Source organism: Elaeis guineensis, chromosome 13 (genome assembly GCF_000442705.2).
Source record: "Elaeis guineensis isolate ETL-2024a chromosome 13, EG11, whole genome shotgun sequence".
NCBI lineage: Eukaryota > Viridiplantae > Streptophyta > Magnoliopsida > Arecales > Arecaceae > Elaeis > Elaeis guineensis.
The window spans coordinates 74851984-74872264 of NC_026005.2; the positions used below are offsets into that span (position 1 = coordinate 74851984).

General features: G+C 41.8%; 2 protein-coding genes across 2 annotated transcripts; both read left to right on the forward strand.

The window, feature by feature from the left end:
* The first annotated feature begins 317 nt into the window (after positions 1 to 317).
* Positions 318 to 9913, forward strand: LOC105055939 (cholesterol 22-monohydroxylase CYP90B52). Its single transcript, XM_010937975.4, is given in 9 exon segments — positions 318 to 656; positions 659 to 764; positions 859 to 1183; positions 1293 to 1445; positions 2148 to 2399; positions 2495 to 2590; positions 2702 to 2780; positions 2881 to 2987; positions 9368 to 9913. Coding segments are annotated over 9 exon segments (1455 nt in total). The 5' UTR covers positions 318 to 541; the 3' UTR covers positions 9590 to 9913.
* A 6472-nt stretch (positions 9914 to 16385) lies between these two features.
* LOC105055938 (SCARECROW-LIKE protein 7) lies at positions 16386 to 19107 on the forward strand. The gene has a single exon (XM_010937974.4). The coding sequence runs from the start codon at positions 16884 to 16886 to the stop codon at positions 18771 to 18773; it is 1890 nt and encodes a 629-aa protein (XP_010936276.1). The 5' UTR covers positions 16386 to 16883; the 3' UTR covers positions 18774 to 19107.
* The last annotated feature ends 1174 nt before the right edge of the window (positions 19108 to 20281 follow it).

Below are 20281 nucleotides of genomic sequence, written 5' to 3' on the forward strand. Positions count from 1 at the left end.
TTGTTTTTTGCAGTAGTATAAATTATCAAAAAAAAAAAGAAAAGAAGAGAGATAAGTTATCTTTTTCTCTCAGGAATCCCAAGAAAAACAAACTCAAGGGCGGTTTGTCCCAACACCCAAATCATAAGCCTACAACCCCATCTCTTTCTTACGGTGGGTCCTGCTCCCACCAAGAAAACCAAATTCGAGGATGGTCTCTCTTTCTTATGCTTTCCAGCATTACCGCAAAGCCAAATCAAAACCAAATCCTGTGGTCAAATTCCCAAATATTTCTTTCCAAATAACTTAAAACTCCCCTTCCTTTACATCATATCACAGCCTTCACCATTGCAAGAAAGCTACCAGCCTCCCCCCGTGAGCGAATATTGGTCTTCCCTTCACAAATAGAGAGATGGGACTTTTGGGCCAAAACCAAACAGAGGAGTTTTTTGCTATTTTGCCCTCCAAAAGAGGTCTTTAAAGCCAGCCTCAGCTTTGCTCCAAAATCTCACTTCCCCTTACTCTCCTCCAATTAGAACTACAGCTAGAGATAGAGATAGAGATGAGCCACTCTTCTCTCATGTCTACAATAAAAGAGCTTCTCTTCCTCCTCCCTCCAGCTCTTCTAGCCCTCTTCCTCTATACCAACCTCATCAGAAGGAAGAGAAAGAAGCCCAACCTCCCCCGGGAGGCTCCGGATGGCCTTTTCTCGGCGAGACCTTCTCCTATCTCAAGCCTCACCCTGCCACCTCCATAGGCCAATTCATGGAACAACATGTATCAAGGTGCATGGTCCAATTCCAACACTAACAAGTAGGTTAAGGGTTGCATATTGTGCCATACACTCTTCTAAGAATTCTTATGTAAGCTACCATGTAGGTATGGGAAGATCTATAGGTCCAGTCTTTTCGGCGAGCCGACGATAGTATCGGCCGATGCGGGTTTGAACCGGTTCATTCTCCAGAACGAGGGGAAGTACTTTGAGTGTAGCTACCCGAGGAGCATCGGCGGGATTCTCGGCAAGTGGTCGATGCTAGTTCTTGTCGGAGAGATGCATCGAGAGATGAGGATGATCTCACTCAACTTCATGAGCAACGTCAGGCTCCGTTCGCATCTCCTCCCGGAGGTGGAGAGGCATGCTTTGCTTGTTCTTAGGTCTTGGAAGGAGAATTCAGTCTTCTCGGCACAAGAGGAAGCTAAGAAAGTAAGCCAGCCATCTATATATATCAATGTTCTTAAATTGGTTTTACTCCATAAATCATGTGTTGTGCATAAGTTCCAAGTGTGTTTATTGGATCTTTAACCAATTGCAGTATACTTTTAATCTGATGGCAAAGAATATAATGAGCATGGATCCAGGAGAGCCCCAGACTGAGAAGTTGAGAAGAGAGTACATAACCTTCATGAAGGGAGTGGTATCCGCCCCACTGAACTTTCCTGGGACTCCATACTGGAAGGCTCTAAAGGTAGGTCGTTAGATCAAAATCTACTTCTTTCTTTCTCTATATTGATAAAAATAATTCTAAAACAGAATCACTCACTGGGAGTTAAATCAACTAAAAATCTTCATCATGTAATTAAACTATATCATGTGCAAAAACAGTCCATTGCTGCATGATTGTGTGATATTATTTAATTAAACAACCGTCTAACCTCAATTGAGTAGTGTTTTTTCTTTTTTAATACTTGAACCAATGTATTGAGCTTATAAAGTGTTGCCACTTCTACTGTTATGCAGTCACCTTCAGATATTCATTAACCCAGCTGCCTTTATTTATGCTGAAACTATTTAACAAATAACAGGATGGATGGCCTGCCTCATAATTAGCCATGATTGTGAATTTTATTTGCCAATTTTTTTTGCCACTGATCATTGATTATCCCATGCTTTACACCGGAACCAACCAATGTCCATTGCTTATTTTAGGCAATTGCACATGCCCATTACACTATAATATGCAGCAATTAATCTAACGATCGATAGTTGATACACTAAACTGATACTTTACTGGCTAATTATCATGGCAATATATATATATATATATATATATATATGAAAATCAAACAGTTTACACATCACTTGTGCATTAGCTTTATCTTTTAATAGGATCTATATATATTAGGTCAAAAAGATTCATTTACTCCTAATGTTGTTATCACTACTACAGTCACGATCGACGATCCTTGGGGTGATCGAGCGGAAAATGGATGAAAGATTCCAAAACATGAGCCAGGGACAAGAGAGATGTGAGGAAGATGATCTCCTTGGGTGGGCTCTAAAGCAATCCAATCTTTCTAAAGAGCAGATCCTTGATCTCTTGCTGAGCTTGCTCTTTGCTGGCCATGAAACATCATCCATGGCCTTAGCTTTAACCATCTTTTTCCTCGAAGACTGCCCAAAAGCTGTTCAAGAACTGCAGGTAAAACTTAACAATAATATCACCTTTACAATATTTTTCTAGATATTAGCCCTTTACTATGATTACTTGCAAATTTATTGGCTTAATTTCTTTAGGAGGAGCACCTTGAGATTGCCTCCAGGAAGAAACTAAAAGGAGATCAGTCCGGACTAAACTGGGAAGACTACAAGCAAATGGAATTCACCCAATGTGTAGGCTCTCGGAACGTACACCACTGAAGAAACAAATTAAGCTTGGAATTAATGTTTCATTTTGATGACCTCTAGCTTATCTTGCTATTTATAAATATTTGGTTCATGAAGGTTATAAATGAGACACTACGGCTGGGGAACGTGGTTAGGTTCGTTCACAGAAAGGTTCTTCAAGACGTCCGGTACAAAGGTAGGTTAATTAATAATGTACTACTAGAATATTCTTTCTCAGAGGGTTTTGTGATGGCTAGTGACACATAAATAAACTTATGATTGTTGCCATTTGGAAGGGTATGACATTCCCTGTGGGTGGAAAATTCTTCCTGTGTTCGTGGCGGTTCACTTGGACTCTTCCTTGTATGATGACCCTCACCAGTTCAATCCTTGGAGGTGGCAGGTTAGTCCCATATCATGCATCTAATTATTATAAGGGTAATATTAAGTGAAACCCTTCTTCTTTTAAGCCTTAACTGATATCTTATTGCATATATTTATTGAAGAGGACTAGTTAGGTTCTGATTTGATGGGATTACATGAGAAGATTGCATGAGACTTTCTACTCTTGTTCTTATATGGTTTTATAAATTGACCCTATGCCTTCATATTTCAGCTCAGAAGGTTGTACCCTATATAAAGAAAGGTTGTCAGATTCCTTTAACTGTTCTTCATGTGAAAGTCATTTAGGCGTGTGAACAACGTAACCACACACCAAACGAGGCACCAAACGAGATACCAAACGTCACCAGATTCACATGTTTTCCGACGAGATTGATTTGATTGTGTTTAATTGATTGCTCTTGATTGGTGCCAATGTGTTGAGCAATACAATTGCACTTTCTCCCATCTTAGATATAGACGCCAACTTAATTTGCCTTTCAGCTTTAGAAAGCCCAAGTGCCTGATTTGTCTCCTCCTTTAGCATAATTAGAGTTTACCACACCATCAATTTACTATGTCTTTTTGATTTTGATGCCAAACATTACCTCGATGTTCTTTCTTCTTGGCACCGCAAGGGACATGTAGTTGACCTCGAGGTTTTGTGTCTGGATAAATATTACTAGGGTGTAGCACGCATTCATATCGAAAAAAACCCTTAGGGGTTAATTAGGAAGTGTCATCGATGAACCATACATTCTAGTTATTCATGGTTCGAAAATTGCATCACATTGATGATATGCTTGAGATGCTTGCTAACGTTTCACTTAGGTAATCGATATCGATGGCTTGATGAGACGTTTTATTTGCCGATCGTCCCAACCTTCGATAACGAGGTGCTAATTGTCGCATGATGACGATGGCTTAAGTTTATTGCCGTATTAATTTCACATCACATGCTAAGATGCATGACCAAACATACATGACAAGGGCTCAAGCTTTGAGTCATTATGTCTTGTGCACTTGGACACATGATGTGAAATCGACATTGCATTGGATGGTCAAATGTTCCTATTAGTCTCGGAACAATGACAGGATATACGAGACTTAGAATCATGCCAATGTCGCTATTCTTCTCTTGTCCTTGCAAATACAGTGCCTGTACTTCTCTTTTCTGAATAAGAACTATTACAATCAGAAGGAGACTATTGCTTCAGTGATCCCAAGTGTTCCAACAAGTTGCCTCAAGTGGAGTAGTACTTATCAAAAGGATCATTAGTTGTGACCTGAGCTGAATTATTAAGATTTTACTTAATCTACAGAATATATTTAAGTAAAAGAGTAGGTTTAACATGGTAAATTTCACTATCTTTGGAAACACTTGGGATTGGAGAAAATGATTGAAGGACACTGCCAAATTTGGACTCATATCTCCTCTTTAGCTTCATCTTTACTTTCTTTTCTCTCTCTGCACCCGTTCAAATCCTATTTCCTTTTGTCTATATACTTACTTTAATTAATAAAATTAAGTGGGGAAAGAACCTTACTTCCTCCACATTCCATCACACAAAAAAAAAAAAAAAAAAAGGCCTGCTTCAATCATTCATGGGCATGGCCACTGCCAACAGTTCAAAAGAAAACATGCCTTGCCCATGCAAGATGTAATTTACCACCTTTTTTTAAGCAAAATGATGGAAGAGAAATCCAAGGATTTAGTTATAAATGAAGTAGGCATAAAAGTGCAATAAAGAAAAAAGATGTAATTTAAATATTGATTTGAAAGTAGCCATCATGCCCCAAACAAGTCAAGGCAGATAATACAAAGGTAACTTGGATATCTATTCCATGGTCCTCACGGTATCCATCACAAAATATCTATTTGTTAGGTGAAGAGGACATCGTCATAGTAGCCACAGATCCATCTTCCCTTGGAAAACAATAAAGAAGAATAGGCCTTCCATGTTTCTAGTCATCAAAAACTCCTAATTTTCCAAATTACATTCCTGCAAACAACTGGTGTTCATAAACTTGCAGTCTATCTAAACTCTGTCACATCCGCTAGAATTCGGTTGGGTTGGGCTGTGGCCTATGGATGTTTTGTTTCAGCCCAAGCAATCTGAACCCACCTGTTTGGCGAGCAACATGGAAGGCTTTCATAAGCCAAATGTTCCTCGCACAAGTTAAGCTAGGCCATCATTCTTAGTAGGAATGACAGTCGGATGGATTTTTTCGGATATCCGACCTATCCCAAACCCTAATAGGACTCATTTAGTATACTCTAATAGGATTTGTGATGGGTTTGAGATTTAAAATTAAAATTTGTTCGAATTAGGATGGATTTAGGATTTATCCCTCGGATATCCGCTATCTGAATCCGTTTATATAAAAACATTAAACTCTAAATTTTAGACTAATGTCAAAGCCTCTCTGTCAGCCGCTCCAAGCCTCCCACCCCATTGAGACCCTTGAGGATGGAAAACCAAGGGAAAACAAAAAAAAAAATCAATGAAAATGAAGGAGAAGCGGAAAAATCGAAAGGTAAGACCTTTTCCCATATAATGGATCAATTTTTTTCTATTTCTTTTTTTTTAATTTCATTTTATTTCTTCATAGCTCTATGGGAAAGAAAAGCATTTGAGGGAGATGGGAGGATTTCTTAGGTTCAAGCCTTCCACCTGATTAAGATGTCTGAGGATGAAGAAAACAAAAGAGAAATCAGGGGAATACAAAGCAAAAATCAAGGAAAACAAAGAAAATGTGGGAAAAATTGAAAGGTAAGACCTTTTCCCACATAGATTGATCTTTTTTTTTCACTTTTTTTCTTTTCATTTCATTCTCTTTCTTTAGAGATCCATGGGAAAGGATGGTGCCTGAGGGAGATCGGAGGGGTTTCTTAGGTTTTGGGGTTTTTGCTCGAGCATATAGGATTTTGTGGGAGTTGTGGTGATATAAGTTGATCCCTTGAGGTTTTAAGCGCTTAATCTTGGTAGAAGCATCGTGTCTTTTAGGGTTTGGGGAGTTTTGATCCAAAGAATTCTTCTTTGGCTACAGATTTGGGTATCCAACGAGTATACCAGTTTTAAAAGGGATAGATTTGGGATTTGCAGTGGATTTCATAATCAGATTTGGGACGGATTCGGATAGTTAGATTTTAAACAGATTTAGATATTGGTAGGGCAAAATTTGCGGATACCGTATCTGTTGCCATCTCTAATTCTTAGCCAATACATTTGGGTCCTGTTACAGGGAGATTTAGTCCTACATCGATTGTGAGTCAAGAATATTCTATCTTATATGAGATAGGAGCACACTTCACCCTCAAGAGGCGCTTTTGGGCCAAGACTCAAGGGACAAAATCGTAAGCCCGACAGCCACAAGCATACCAGCTATGGCCCAAAGACTGCAAGTCTATAAGCTATGGCAACCACAAACGTACCAGTCATGGTCCGAGGGTCGCAATCCTATAAACTACAACAACCACAAGCATACCAGCTATGGCCTAAGGGCCGCAAGCCTATAAACTATGGTATACATGCAGTCAAAATGGATAATACCTCTTGCTAGAATGAGCCCTCCATCCGTATGTCTCGGAGTCTCCTGACCACAACAAATGGCACTAAAGGAAGGGACTCTTCGAATAAGACAGAGTCTCCTGACAGGGAGGGCTATTATTGTGGGGGCTTTAGTCTCACATTGATTGTGAGTCAGAGGTACTCCATCTTATATGAGATAGGAGCACACTCCACCCTCAAAAGATGTCTTTTGGACCAAAGCCAGAGGATAAAACTGTGAAGCCAGTAGCCGCAAGCATATCAGCTATGGCTCAAGGATAAGAGCCGCAAGCCTATAAGTTACGACAACCGCAAATGCATCAGCTATGACTCAAGAGCCGCAAGTCTATCAGCTACGACAACCGCAAGCATATTAGCTACAGTCCAAAGACCGCAAGCCAATAAGCTACAATATACATGCGGTCAAAATGGATAATATCTCTTATTGGGATGAGCCCTCCATCCGTATGAATCCCAGGATCTTCTGACCACAACAGATCCTAATACTTTTCTTTTGTAAGATAGGTTTGTAGAATACCTCCAACTTATGAAACTCAGATGAAGGTGGGATTTAAATCCATATCTTTGGCATAATCACAAAAAGAATTTACTAATTACTAGTAGTTTAAGATAGCATGCTCTCTTAAGACATATTATTAAGGTTTTCTTCTAGAAAAATTCATACTAATGTCTAACTTACATATTAACTAGTAATTCGCATTTCTAAAAATTAGAAACAAGTTATTAATGTAATAATGATTTCATTATATTAAAGAAATTATTTACTTTTTTTTAATTATTATATGGCAGGGCCATTTGTGGGGCAAGGAACATGACCATGTCCATATTGGAATTCGACTGAAATTAATGCACATACTGTAGAGCATAGTGGATGATGATGTTGATGAGCATGAGTTGAAACGGAGCATGGTCCCACGTACTGATTGGGTTGGCCATGCACGTGCGTGCCTTGCCCACATCTAAATTTTAGTGAAAAAGACTCAACATTTTATGGTGATTAATTTCATGGGCCAACTCCAATATGCATGGATGGGGCTCCCAAAACTAAGCCATGAAATCGCGGGACCATTTCTAAATGGCCCAATGCAAACATTTTGGGAAATTAGTGGCCATTGTTTGGTGTCTTAGTGTAACAACTAGGACCTCACCCAAAAAACTAACCAAAATATATTATTTTAATTTTTTTGATTTTATATAAATATTCAAGATTTTTCAGTGAATAATCAATGTGCGACTAAATATACGTTCGTATGGATCCTCACATACTCACTCCATTTGAGTTCTAACGTCTAAAGTTCAAATCCATGTATCCATTCATAAATATCATGAGGGTCAGCCCCAATAAATCCATGCTATATACAATATCTCCTAATTTAGATTATAGATTGGATTAGCTCATACCATTTGTAACAATCAGGATCTCACTCAAAAATTAGTTGGAAGGTATTATTTGAATTTCTCGATCTTGTATAAGTATTTAAGATCTTTTCAGTGTATAATCTATGTGGGACTAAATATATGTCCATACAAATCCTCACATCAAGATTCACAAGATAGATTTTTAAGAACATTTTAGTGCGATCCACATAAATCATAATAGCAAAATGTGCAAGACAAATGCATCAACTGCTTGCTTGTCATGTGTTCTTTCTTTTGATTCTTTAAGTATAATAGCTGGTTGATTTTTGATATTGAGGACATATTTCCAAGGTTAAGTGTCACACATTCTCACTGGTATGTTGATATGGAAAATAGTAGAGTATTCTGAGAATTAAAACTAGTCTGAAAATTATTTAGTGCTGTACTCTTCATTGATAAGATAAGGTAGTGATTCACTGGTGGTGAAAAATTGTGGTGGGTTCTTGAATTGGATTCTAAATTTATTTTGGTAATAATTGGACTCTATATTGATCTAACCCAATGCAAACTATGAGTAGATAATGATTTTACCAATATATATATATATATATATATATATATATATATATATATATATATATATATATATATATATATATATATATATATAAAAGAAGAAGAAGAAAAAGAAAAAGAAGAAGAGAGAGAGAGAGAGAGAGAGAGAGTTTTGCCCCAAGCCCGGTGGGTATCCATTGCACTCATTCTTGTCTCGCCACATATCGGTCTCTCCACTACTCAAACCAACCCATTTATTGCTGGTATAAGTTACTGCCAATTAGGTGAGATAGGACAAACCGCAATAGCAAGTCTTGTCCATGAAAGCTATTCATCCTATTTTTTTGATCTTTTATTCATTGCATTTTTGTCAGCATTTTATTTTTTTTCTAAAAGTTATATAAGAGTAATCAAAATTTAAAAGATTCAATAATGTAGGATTAACTCATATTTTAAACAAATTCTCATCTATTACTTCTTAATTTTCATGAGCAAAACATGGATTAAAATTTTATGATGCTATTGCATTTTTTTTTTCCTCCTTGATTCTCTTAGATTACTTTTGCATGATGACATATAATAAATATAAAAATCATCATTTTGAACTTGAACAAGCTTTCCACAAATTCCTTCAAAAGTTTTGAATCTTCACCCCATGGAAAGAAATTCCTAATCGCCTATATAAATCCACTTGCTGAAACCCTTTAATCAAAAATATCCAAAGGAATTAAAGCAAAGAGGAAACATATACTTGAGAATAATGTTAAATCACTTCATAGTAAGATCGAAGAATGACCAAAAATTTACAAATTAAAGTTCCTCATTTATGAAATCTTCTTTTTTTTTTGAATGAAATCATTAGCATTCCAAAAAGAAAATAAGATGAACTTTTTTTTTTCCTCCTCTCGGCATTCAGAAGAGCTCTCTTGGGACGACGACAACAAACGACTTCATGCCATATGGTGGCGGCCCCCGTCTATGTGCAGGCTCCGAGCTCGCCAAGCTTGAGATAGCAGTGTTCCTGCACCACCTTATACTAAACTATCGATGGGAATTGGCAGAGCTTGACCAAGCCTTTGCTTGCCCCTTTGTAGACTTCTCCAAAGGTCTACCAATAAAGGTCCAATCCATCACATGATACTGTTTTTCTAAGAGTAGGAGAGAGATTGGAAGTCCATTTTGGGGCTCAACGAGAATGTAAACAATTAACGGGGGAAAAAGAAAAAAAGAAAAAAAAAAGGAAAAAAAAAAAAAGAAAAAGAAAAAAAGAGAGAGCCATAGGTGCTAGGTGCAAGCTTGCATAAGAGCATCTGCCTATGGTGTATATCTAGGCTAAGAGGGATGATAGGCATGAGTGTTTGTTAAGCTTTCTTTTAGTCATGCATTTAACTCGTTCTTTGCCATTGACCTTTGGTGATTACAGTCATAAGAGAAAAAGCAAAGCAATTTATGTGTGGAGATACATATTCATACGTATACATACACATATATATACATACATATACATATATACATCCCTACATACATATACATATATATATTGAGAGCCATTTCTAATCCACGAAATGAGGAGAGAAATAATTATGTGTTGATCCATTGTACCATATATATACATGCACATACATACACACATATACATAACAAACTGCTTGAGAAAAATGTTAGAGATGTGTCCACATATTTATACATGTTAGAAAGCGAATTTTCGAATCGCCGCAGAAAGTTACTTTGGATCCATACTCCTAACGTCAACTTCTCATTTTGCATCAATTAGAGCGTTGATAGAAGTTTGATTGCATCACCTAGGCTATTGATTTCAGTGGTGGACAACGTTGGCGACATTTTGAGGAGAGCCCTATCGAAAATTTTTGATATTTTAAGCCCACATCGTTCACACTTTCATCCAAATTCTTAAAAGGAAAAATATACGAGCCATGTAAAATATATTTGTATAGGCCCTTGGTTCTAGTTTTAGAAGTAGGAAACCAAAGAAAACCAAGCCCAACTGGTCCACTCCAAAAAATGGTTGAGGCTTCCAGCTTCTCGCCCTAATGCTTAGACTGTTATTTGGGCCTCCATCTAACATGCCTCACGGACAAACGGGCCGCTTTACTTTATGAGGACAATATCTAGTTTTAAGACAGATCCATTGCTATAAAGCTATCGATAAAAATGTCAAATTTTGCGTGTGCTGTATCTAGTTTTAATGAGGATAATATCCCGTTTTGATGCTTGCCAAGTCAAAAACCGGTCACTTTAACCAGTAGTGGAACCCTTGCAATTCAAATGATGTCTTCTAAATAATTGTGTTCATATAAAGTCCAAAATGTCCTCACCACCGGCTTTCTTCTTTTTTTTTTTTCCTCTTCTGGTGTTTGGGTACAGCATGATCTTTTCCTATTTGATGCATTTTGATGGAACAATTAGTGTTCCATCCACAGAATTCCCGAATAATTTTTCATCATGGAGCTGCACCAGCGGATGGATGGCCATCAAACAATACTCGTGCCCACGTTATTTGACGGTGGTCCATCCTCTGATGGCGACCATCCATGGATTCACAGCTTTCTATGATGCCATGCGCGCCCTGCGAAGGATTCACGAGATTTCACTCGGTTTTATATCTGATATTTAGATCATTTGGCTGCAGTTCTTGCAGACCCTTCTTTTGTCCATTCTATTTTTACCGATAACTCAACCTAATCTTCGGTGCTTGTTCTACAAGAATCATCAAGAAAATATATATATATATGGAGGGAAGAGAACAGGGAGTATAATGACAAATAGAAAAAAAAATAATAGGGGTGGGACAATGGTTTGACGATAAGGTGAAGTAATCTTGTTGTGGTTACGTATGAAGATGTGATACTTGGGCAATCATGACCACGTGAAACAAACAATAATGGAGGACACCAAACAAAGATGAAGACCACTCGCGGACATTGCTAGAAATGTGTATTATCTAAAATGAACAAGAGCTTATGAACTCATTCTCATAGTTTATGTCAGTTTTGAGTACCTTAATTGCCTAGAAGAAGCTTTTATGGATGCACACAAGACTAGAATAATAATGTTCCAAAGCTTTTATGGATGCATCACAAGCAAGAGAAATCCCATAAATATTCCTTATGTAACACTTGCATGTCTCATTAGGCCATTTAACATATTCCCCATATCTATATCGATTTGGGAAAATGCGTTCCCCATTATTGAAATCAAATGGAATTCTTGTGGCTTTTCCACGTACGTGTTCAAAGTGCAGGTAAATTAAGCAGCAAGTGATGGGAACCCTACACGCTTGTGATAGCCCTTTTTTAATAATATCCTTTCATGAAGGCAAGGCTTTTTCTCTGAAAATATATTGATTGATCCTCTAACCAACCGCCGATATACAGATATAGATATAGTCATATAGATATAGAGATATATATGGATATATTCTATGTATATATGTATGTGTATAGCTTTAGATCATAACAACATATTTCGGATGTATGATAAAATACTCTGGAAAGTAATACCCTCTAGAATAAAAAAATACAAAAAAGTTATATTCATTATTTCTCACTTATTGTTTATGTTATATATGCCTCCATGATTTTTTAGCATGTGCTCAAGGTATGAGTTGTTGTTATCTTGCATGCTGTTTTAACAATATAAATGGCACAAATTTATTATTGGAAAGAAAATTCATAAGCAGGATGTATCTATTTCTGCCATCTTTTAAGTCTTGGCACCTAAGAATTTAGGATTCCTTCTTCCCAAAGAGAAATTGACTAATATCAAAATAGATAGTATGGTAGACTACACTTGCCTCTACTAGATTGACAAAGTTATATGAATTCATGCGACACTAAATCCATAGCTGTCACTGCATCTTTGAAAGAGTCTACCATGGATAGAAATGAAAATATATATTGACCAAGGGAAAGAAGAGCAGAAAGAAAAATGAGAAATGAATGACATTTAGAAATATAAAAAAAATAAAAAAGTCTTACTTCCTCACTATTTTAGTATATAAAAGAAAAAAAGTATCCAGATGTAATCCATGATAAATTCAGCAATAGCGAAAATTATATAGTTGAGAGTCAAGCAAACAATATTAATATTAATACTAATAGTGTTATTAATATATTTTTCCATGCTAAGATGGTGTCACCAATCATTTCATTTGGAATATAATTTATAATATTCTTGTTTTTGTTATTATATGTGTAGGATCATGTTGAGCCAGCCTATAGCTTGCTTGTCCCAGTCAACATTATTGCCATGTTAGTATGTCATCAAAATGTGTCACGCATGGGAATAAGTTCCATCTCAATAATATTATTTAATTATTATATTACTCGGCGCTTGTGCATTACATTGGTGGTTGGAAGCAAAATTTGATATCAATGGTTGCATAATATTAAGAACTTTTCTGAGGATAATTTTAATATTCTTGAACCGCTACCGAACAAATAATGTAGATGTTCACTTGGTGGAGATGGTTTCCTTATCCTGGGGAGATCATATTTCAACTCCATTGATGATGAAGGATTTGGATAGCATATATAGTAAATAATGTATCCATAATACCTCATATATTATTCAAAAACTCATACACATGAGCATAAAAATCCATATGCGTCATATAAATTGTTCCCATTAGAAATACAAAAGAACCAAAATGGTAAGCAAACCTCTTATTTTCATTATTTTTCTACATGACAAACCATTTCCACACTAGATGTTATACTCAAACAGTTAAAAACATAGCATGTCAAGATATCTTAGTACTTAAATGTGATGAAACTTGAAGTTAACATTTTAATATGTGGCTACAAACATCAAAGATGAAAATCTTCGTATTATTACTAAAATACATAAGCATATGTTTAACTAGATAAAATCAGACACCGGCAAGACAGACTACTGTGGTCAACTTTTGACAGGCAAATCTGGAGGAAAAAGATCTATTAGATAAATGAAATTACCTGCACGACATTATATTAAAGAAAAAAAAAGGGGAAAAATCTACTTGTTGCAAATGATGCACGTCAAGTGTAATTCGCTCCAACTTCAACAAGCCGTTCGATTGATGCAACCTATCTATATAACCAAATTAATGCATCAAGCTTCACATTAATTGTAAAGCTATAATATTTCCAATCTTGCAGAACTTTTGCAGACATAGCTCTTTGATCGGTTGCATCCAAACCAGTCTTCCCCTCTCACATGTTCCCTACCATGTCCATTGAAAATTATATATGGAAGTGCGACAAGATATAATCTCAAAGACCCCTTTATCCAATAAGGATAAATGAATTAATGGACTTCATTAATGGAGAGACGTCTGGGACACCAAGAGTCTCCAATGTGAAAAAGATTTATCCTAAAGCAAGCAATCCGAATCGACCTTATCCCCATGGATACCACCCTTCTTTTGTTCCCTCGTGGAACCCAAATAACCAAAGAGAGAGCGGATCCAAAAATTTAAGCGTTAAAAAAGATCCAACTTTCGGTCTGGATAGAAAACGACAGCCCTCCCTTCCCTTGCGATCACATCCGTGCGAATGAGACTTCGTGGAAGCGGTGGCGTCCACAGGCGACGTCGCCCCCCCGGTTTCTACCGTCCTACACACAACACGACGATGTTTTTATTTCGTTATTATTACAACTCTTCAGTTTGACCAGCAAGCTAACAGAGAGTTCCCTCATTGCATGCCTGCCTTTTAAATGAGTAATAGTTCTGGTTACAACAATCCAACAAGGGTGGTTGCTTTCTTCTCGCCATCTAATAGTACTGATGACCACCTTTTTAAATTTATTAGCAATATCTTAATGGGACTGTCTTAGATCAATCATATATAATATATTACTTTTACTCTTCATGTACGTAGCAGTTAATATTCTATTTTGAAAATGTTTAAGTTTGAAATAAGATCAAAAATACTCTGAAAGAGATAACATCGGTAAGAATACTCCTAAGAGGACCTCATGCTGGCAAAAAATAACAAAATTAACCAGCCCAATAATTGATAGTTATGGTTAAGTAATCATAGTCTATCACTTTAGATAAAGAGTGCATCTTTGCGAGGTTTATAATCCTTCAGCACTAGGTTTCATGATATGCCCACTATACATGGCAAGCTTGCCATTTTTGTCAGCTGAGTTAACTCAGTTGCTTCCTGTAGGAGGCTTGCTCCTGAACTGGGGTACTTGGAGATGAGGGCTCTTCTTCTAAGGCCATCGCTTTCCGTGGGCCCTCCACGGATCAATCACGGCCATATTGGTGGTCCACATCTCATCATGCGGCCGTCCAAATGGGTGGCGATTTTGCGAACTAGATGGCAACCCGACCACCTCCCTCTCCCATTAGCACTCCTATCCCAACTGAAACATGCGTAGAATTTGTTTTATGAGTTAAGGCCCTATCGACCGTCCGTTTGATCCGGAGACGATATCTGGCCTCCGACCGCACAGAAATTTCTATGCGGCGTTGTAAGAATGGTAGCGCCCGCTTTGGTTGGACGTTGCTTGTTTGCCGGCAAAACGCCCCATCCGCTCGCCCAGCGCCACTATTGGGCATAGAGTGAGAGGGGACGAAATTTAAGGGACCGACATTCGGACCCATTTATGATACCGAGACCGTGAGACCGTAGGATGTGCAGATTAACTTACAGGCGTACCAGATCTACGGCCGTGTAGTGACGGGAGGAGTACGGGGGGCACGAAAGAGAATTGCGGGTGCGAAATATCAATCCCGGAAAAGGCAGCGAGGACAGCGGGGCCCACCGTTGGCGCCAAAAAGCATCCGACGGCTTTCATCGGGTGACGTCATCAGGGGAGGAACCGCTCTGCCACCACGCGGCGTGCTGCTGTAGGTCACTGCCGCGGGCCCCACAGGCAGGATAGGATCGGCCGCTTTGGGTGGAACACGCGTGCATCGGACTCGTCCAGTGGGAGAAGCCATTAGTCGACTCACGTGAGAAGCACCTGCAATATATAAACCGAAGAATTAATGGCTCATGTGACATTTCGCATGTGATGAGATACGATAGAAAGGGAGTATTTGATGGGCAGCAGAGGCCACATTTAATGTTGAAAGAGACGACGAAGATGGCTCCGTAGGGCACATTGGATCCCTCGAAAGGAAACAAGCCAAGATAGCAAGCTTCCACGAATTAACCACACTATGATTAAAATTTAAAAGGCTGCAATAAAGCTTAAATTCTCTCTTAGTAGCTCATTTTCAACACTATAACTCATGGATATTAGCAGCAATGTTTTGATTATATATGAATGCACTTTCTATATGGTATTGCAACATAAAGAAGAAAAGTTACTTGACTGGGGAGGGAAGCCTTTTTTTTTTTTTTTGATTATAACGCTAATGTCAGCACTGTAAATATGTATTGTGGTTATTACGGTGACAGAAAAATAGTACTAGTATGCAGCTAATATGCAATGGGACAATGATTAACGATTTAAGTGCCGGTATCCATCACGGTAGTCGCCTCCATCTCCACTTCTTTAACGCCCCGTCAACCAAACCCCTGCGAGGTTCCAATACCGACTCACGTGACCCCTGTGACAATGGTTAATTGGTTCCCTCCAGGGGTCCGATGGGAAGGGCAGAGTGGCTGCTGTTGGACTCGGTAACATCATCTTTAAACCATCCCAATCCCACGTGTCGTGTCAAATTGCGGTTGGTGTCTCTTCCAGTGGGGACCACGCAGGGAGACCGAGTGGCTCCACACGTCATGCATGGCGCACCATTGTCCCAGTCCTCTCTCAAGTCTTCACTCCACTCCACTCCACTCCACTCGCTTCTCCCATCTCTCCTCCAAAGTAGCACCACCACTTCTACCACCAGAGTGAACGTAACGTGAACGAGGGAGAGAAATGAGAATAGAACAGGGGGCCCTTTTCTTTCTTTTATAATATCTCTTCCGGGCTGTTTCTCTCGGCACTTTTCGACAAATTTCGCACCTCATCTAATTTCTTTTGTGTTCTTTCCTTGCCCCGCTAATGTTTTTCCCACTTTGTGTGGTGGGCTCCTGTGGACCCCACCTCCGTATGTCTGCTTTTTAATTTTCCCCTCTCCTCCGCGCTCCTCGAGAAGCCTCCCAGTCCCCGGCCCAGCCCTCCACCGCTTTCTCCCCATTACGGCCCTACCCTTCTCCTTTCTTTTAAAAAGCCCACGGCTCCCCAACCCTCAAACCCTTCCCCCCCTCCTCTCTCTCTCTCTCTCTCTCAAAGTACCGTCTCCAAGCTGCTGTTCGCTGCCAGCACATACACTGACCCTCCATTGCCAACGCCTCTCTCTAGGCCTGGGTGCTGTCATGTGAGCCAAAAAAACAAGCAGCTAGAAATATTTTCCGAGTCCAGAGAAGGTAAAAAGAGAGAGAGATTAGTGGGTGGAGAAAGAGAGAGGGAGGGAGGGGAGAATGGCTTACATGTGCGCGGACAGTGGCAACCTGATGGCCATCGCCCAGCAAGTCATCCAGCAGAAGCAGCAGCAACAGCAGCAACGGCAGCAGCAACAGCAGAACGTCGCCGCTTCCGTTAACCCCCCGCCGTGGGGACCCCACCACCACCCTCCCATCCCCGAACATTTCCCCTTCGTCCTCCCCGACTCCGCCACCTTCCCCGACCCCTTCGCCTCCGACTCCGGCCCCGGTTCGGTCCTCGGCTTCAATCCCCCGGTCCACCTCGACCATGGCCCCTTCCGGCTCTCCGACTTTGGCTCCTCCGCCTCCGCTGCCGCTGCCATGGCGGGGGACTTCGACTCGGACGAGTGGATGGATAGCTTGATCGGGGAGTCGCCGGCGGAGAGCTCCGATCTGATGAGCGACGCCTGGCAGGGAGGTGGGGCGGCCGTCGCGGCGCCGGAGCTCCCGTCGTTGTTCGCCGACACCTTCGCCGCCTGCTCCGCCGCCATCAGCGTCCCCTCGCCCGCCTCCACCTCCGATCTCAACCGCGTCGTCTTCTCCGACCCGGTCAACATCTCTCCCCTGCCTCCGGCTCACCACCACGCGATAGCCGTTCCGAAGCCAAATCCACCGGTTCCACCGCAGCAGCAGGTACAGGTCCAAGCCTTGTCCTTCGATCCGCCCCCGCCGGACCAACCGAAGAGCGATGCCGTATTCCGAGATCCGGCGGCCGCGGAGAGCGACCCCCCTTCGCCATCCCCGTCGCTGCTCGAAGCCCTCCTCGATTGCGCCCGGATCGCCGACTCCGAACCGGATCTGGCGGCCAAATCCCTCGTCAAGATCCGGGAATCGGCGTCCGACTTCGGCGATCCGACGGAACGGGTCGCCTTCTACTTCGCCGAGGCCCTCTGCAGCCGCCTCTCGGCCGCCGCCGGAGGTGCTCATCAGAAGGATCACTCCCCTCCTCCGCCCTCGTCGTCGTACGATTCCTCGCCGGAGGACTTCACCCTGTGCTACAAAGCCCTCAACGACGCGTGTCCCTACTCCAAGTTTGCCCACCTCACCGCGAACCAGGCGATCCTAGAGGCCACCGAGTCGGCGTCCCGGATCCACATCATCGACTTCGGGATCGTCCAGGGAGTTCAGTGGGCGGCGCTCCTCCAGGCCCTCGCCACCCGCCCCGCTGGAAAGCCGGCCAAGATTCGGGTCTCCGGTATCCCCGCCCTGGCGCTCGGCGACTCCCCTGCGGCCTCTCTCGCCGCCACCGGCAACCGCCTCCGCCACTTCGCCTCCCTCCTCGACCTGGACTTCGAGTTCGAGGCGGTCCTCACCCCGATCCCGGAGCTGACCGAGTCGACGTTCCGGGTCGAGCCCGGCGAGTCGGTGGCGGTCAACTTCATGCTCCAGCTCTACACCCTGTTGGGCGAGTCGACCGAGCCGGTCGAGCGAGTACTCCGGCTCGCGAAGTCGCTCGGACCGGCCGTGGTGACGCTGGGGGAGTACGAAGCGAGCCTGAACCGGTCTGGATTCGCGGACCGGTTCGGGACGGCGCTGGCGTACTACGCGGCGGTGTTCGATTCGCTCGAGCCGGCTATGAACCGGGAATCGGTGGAGCGGGTCCGGGTGGAGCGGCTCCTGTTGGGTCGTCGAATCCGGGCGGCGGTGGGGCTTGGTGAGGGCGCGAAGCGGAGGGATAGGATGGAGGGGAAGGAGGAATGGACGGCCATGATGGGACGGTGCGGGCTGGTGCCGGTGGCGTTGAGCAACTACGCGGTGAGCCAAGCGGAGCTTCTCCTCTGGAATTATAACTACAGCTCCAAGTACACGCTCTTGCATTCCCCGCCGGGGATCCTCTCACTCGCCTGGGCGGACCGCCCCCTCCTCACGGTTTCCTCGTGGCGCTGATATCGATGAAGAAGTCGAAATTGAAGTGGGGGATTTTAGAGAGAGGAATGTTTTTTCTGTTGTTCCCAAAATCTCCACTCTTATGTTCTTCTTTCTTTTTTTGTTCAATTGTAGTATTGATATATGTGAGAAAGTTAGGGTTGGTAGTGGGGGCATTATGGGAAGCCACCACTTACCATTTGTGGACTCATTGTTTGGTGTGCCGAGGAGCTAATTGCGTGCTGATTTAGACTTGCTGTTTTGGGGGTTTTAGTGGTATAATGTGAAAGGTTATAGCAGTTCTGATTGTAAAGAAGAAGAGAGACGTTACATCTATTACGAGTAGCCTTTTTGACTTGATTCGATTCATCTATAAAGTATTAAAAAGCACACAAAGTGGATTTAGAGTTCTGACTACCTTCATTGTGACATTCGTTGCAAAAACTGCCTTTATGTTATCTTGCTAATCAATCTTTGATTAGAGCTAAGTACTTGTGGTTTGGGAAAAAGCAAATGTTGCTGGTAAAAAGAGATGATATCAGGTGGCTGGTAGCAGTTGGGTCCTTTTGATCTTCCAATCTTTGTAATTGTGAATGGGGGAATCAGAATATATTTAACTTAGAAGTAGCTATATGACCATGCTGTATAGAAACTTTTTAGTGGCAATTGAAGACTTGGCTTGTGAAGAGACAGAGAGAGATTGATGGTGAATAATTCTGGTTTGGTAAACGCCGAGTGGGGATGGGTTCTGTTTTACTCGTGATGTGAGCTTACTACCAGGTTAAGTGTGGGGATGTCTTTCCGCTTCTGCCTTCGTTGAGCAGAACTTGGCTGTGAGATAAATAAGACAAGTTTATCTCGGGACGCAGGTACGGCTGCGATGATATTATCTATCTGGACGTTTTTATTCGCGCGAGCAGGTCACAGTTTAGACGTTAGCATGAGACCCACAGGCAATTCCATTATTCCAATTCCAGTGGGCATGACAGCTAGGAAAGAACGTATTCTTCGCAATGCTTTGATCTCCTATGGAGTTCAAGCAACTGCAACCACTGTTTTTTCCGCCTCCACTCCCCCTGTGTATTTATTTATTTATTTATTTTTGTTGGAATATACCGACCGACGACCCCGACTCCGACGGACGACTCCGACTGGCCGACCGACCGGCCGACCGACCGATCAACGGAGGGGCCCGACGCCATTCAGCTGACCACCGACCTAGGATCGGTCGACTCCTCTGATCGCCGTACAGCCGCCAGACCTTGTCAGTTCTGACAGCAACATGCGGCACGGCCATCTAGGGGCATTGTCCGGCCGAGGGCATTGTCAACCCTGGTGATTTGACAGCCTCACGGCGACGCGACACTTTCACAGCGACTCTGACAGTCTACAGTGAGTTGACAGTTCCTCACTTGCCCGCGCCATTAATGACGGCGCCATACCGTGCTCCACTATATAAACCGGGGAAGGCAACAGTGCAAGGGGATGGATCCGCTCCCCCCACTTCTCAACCCCTTGAAAACCACAGG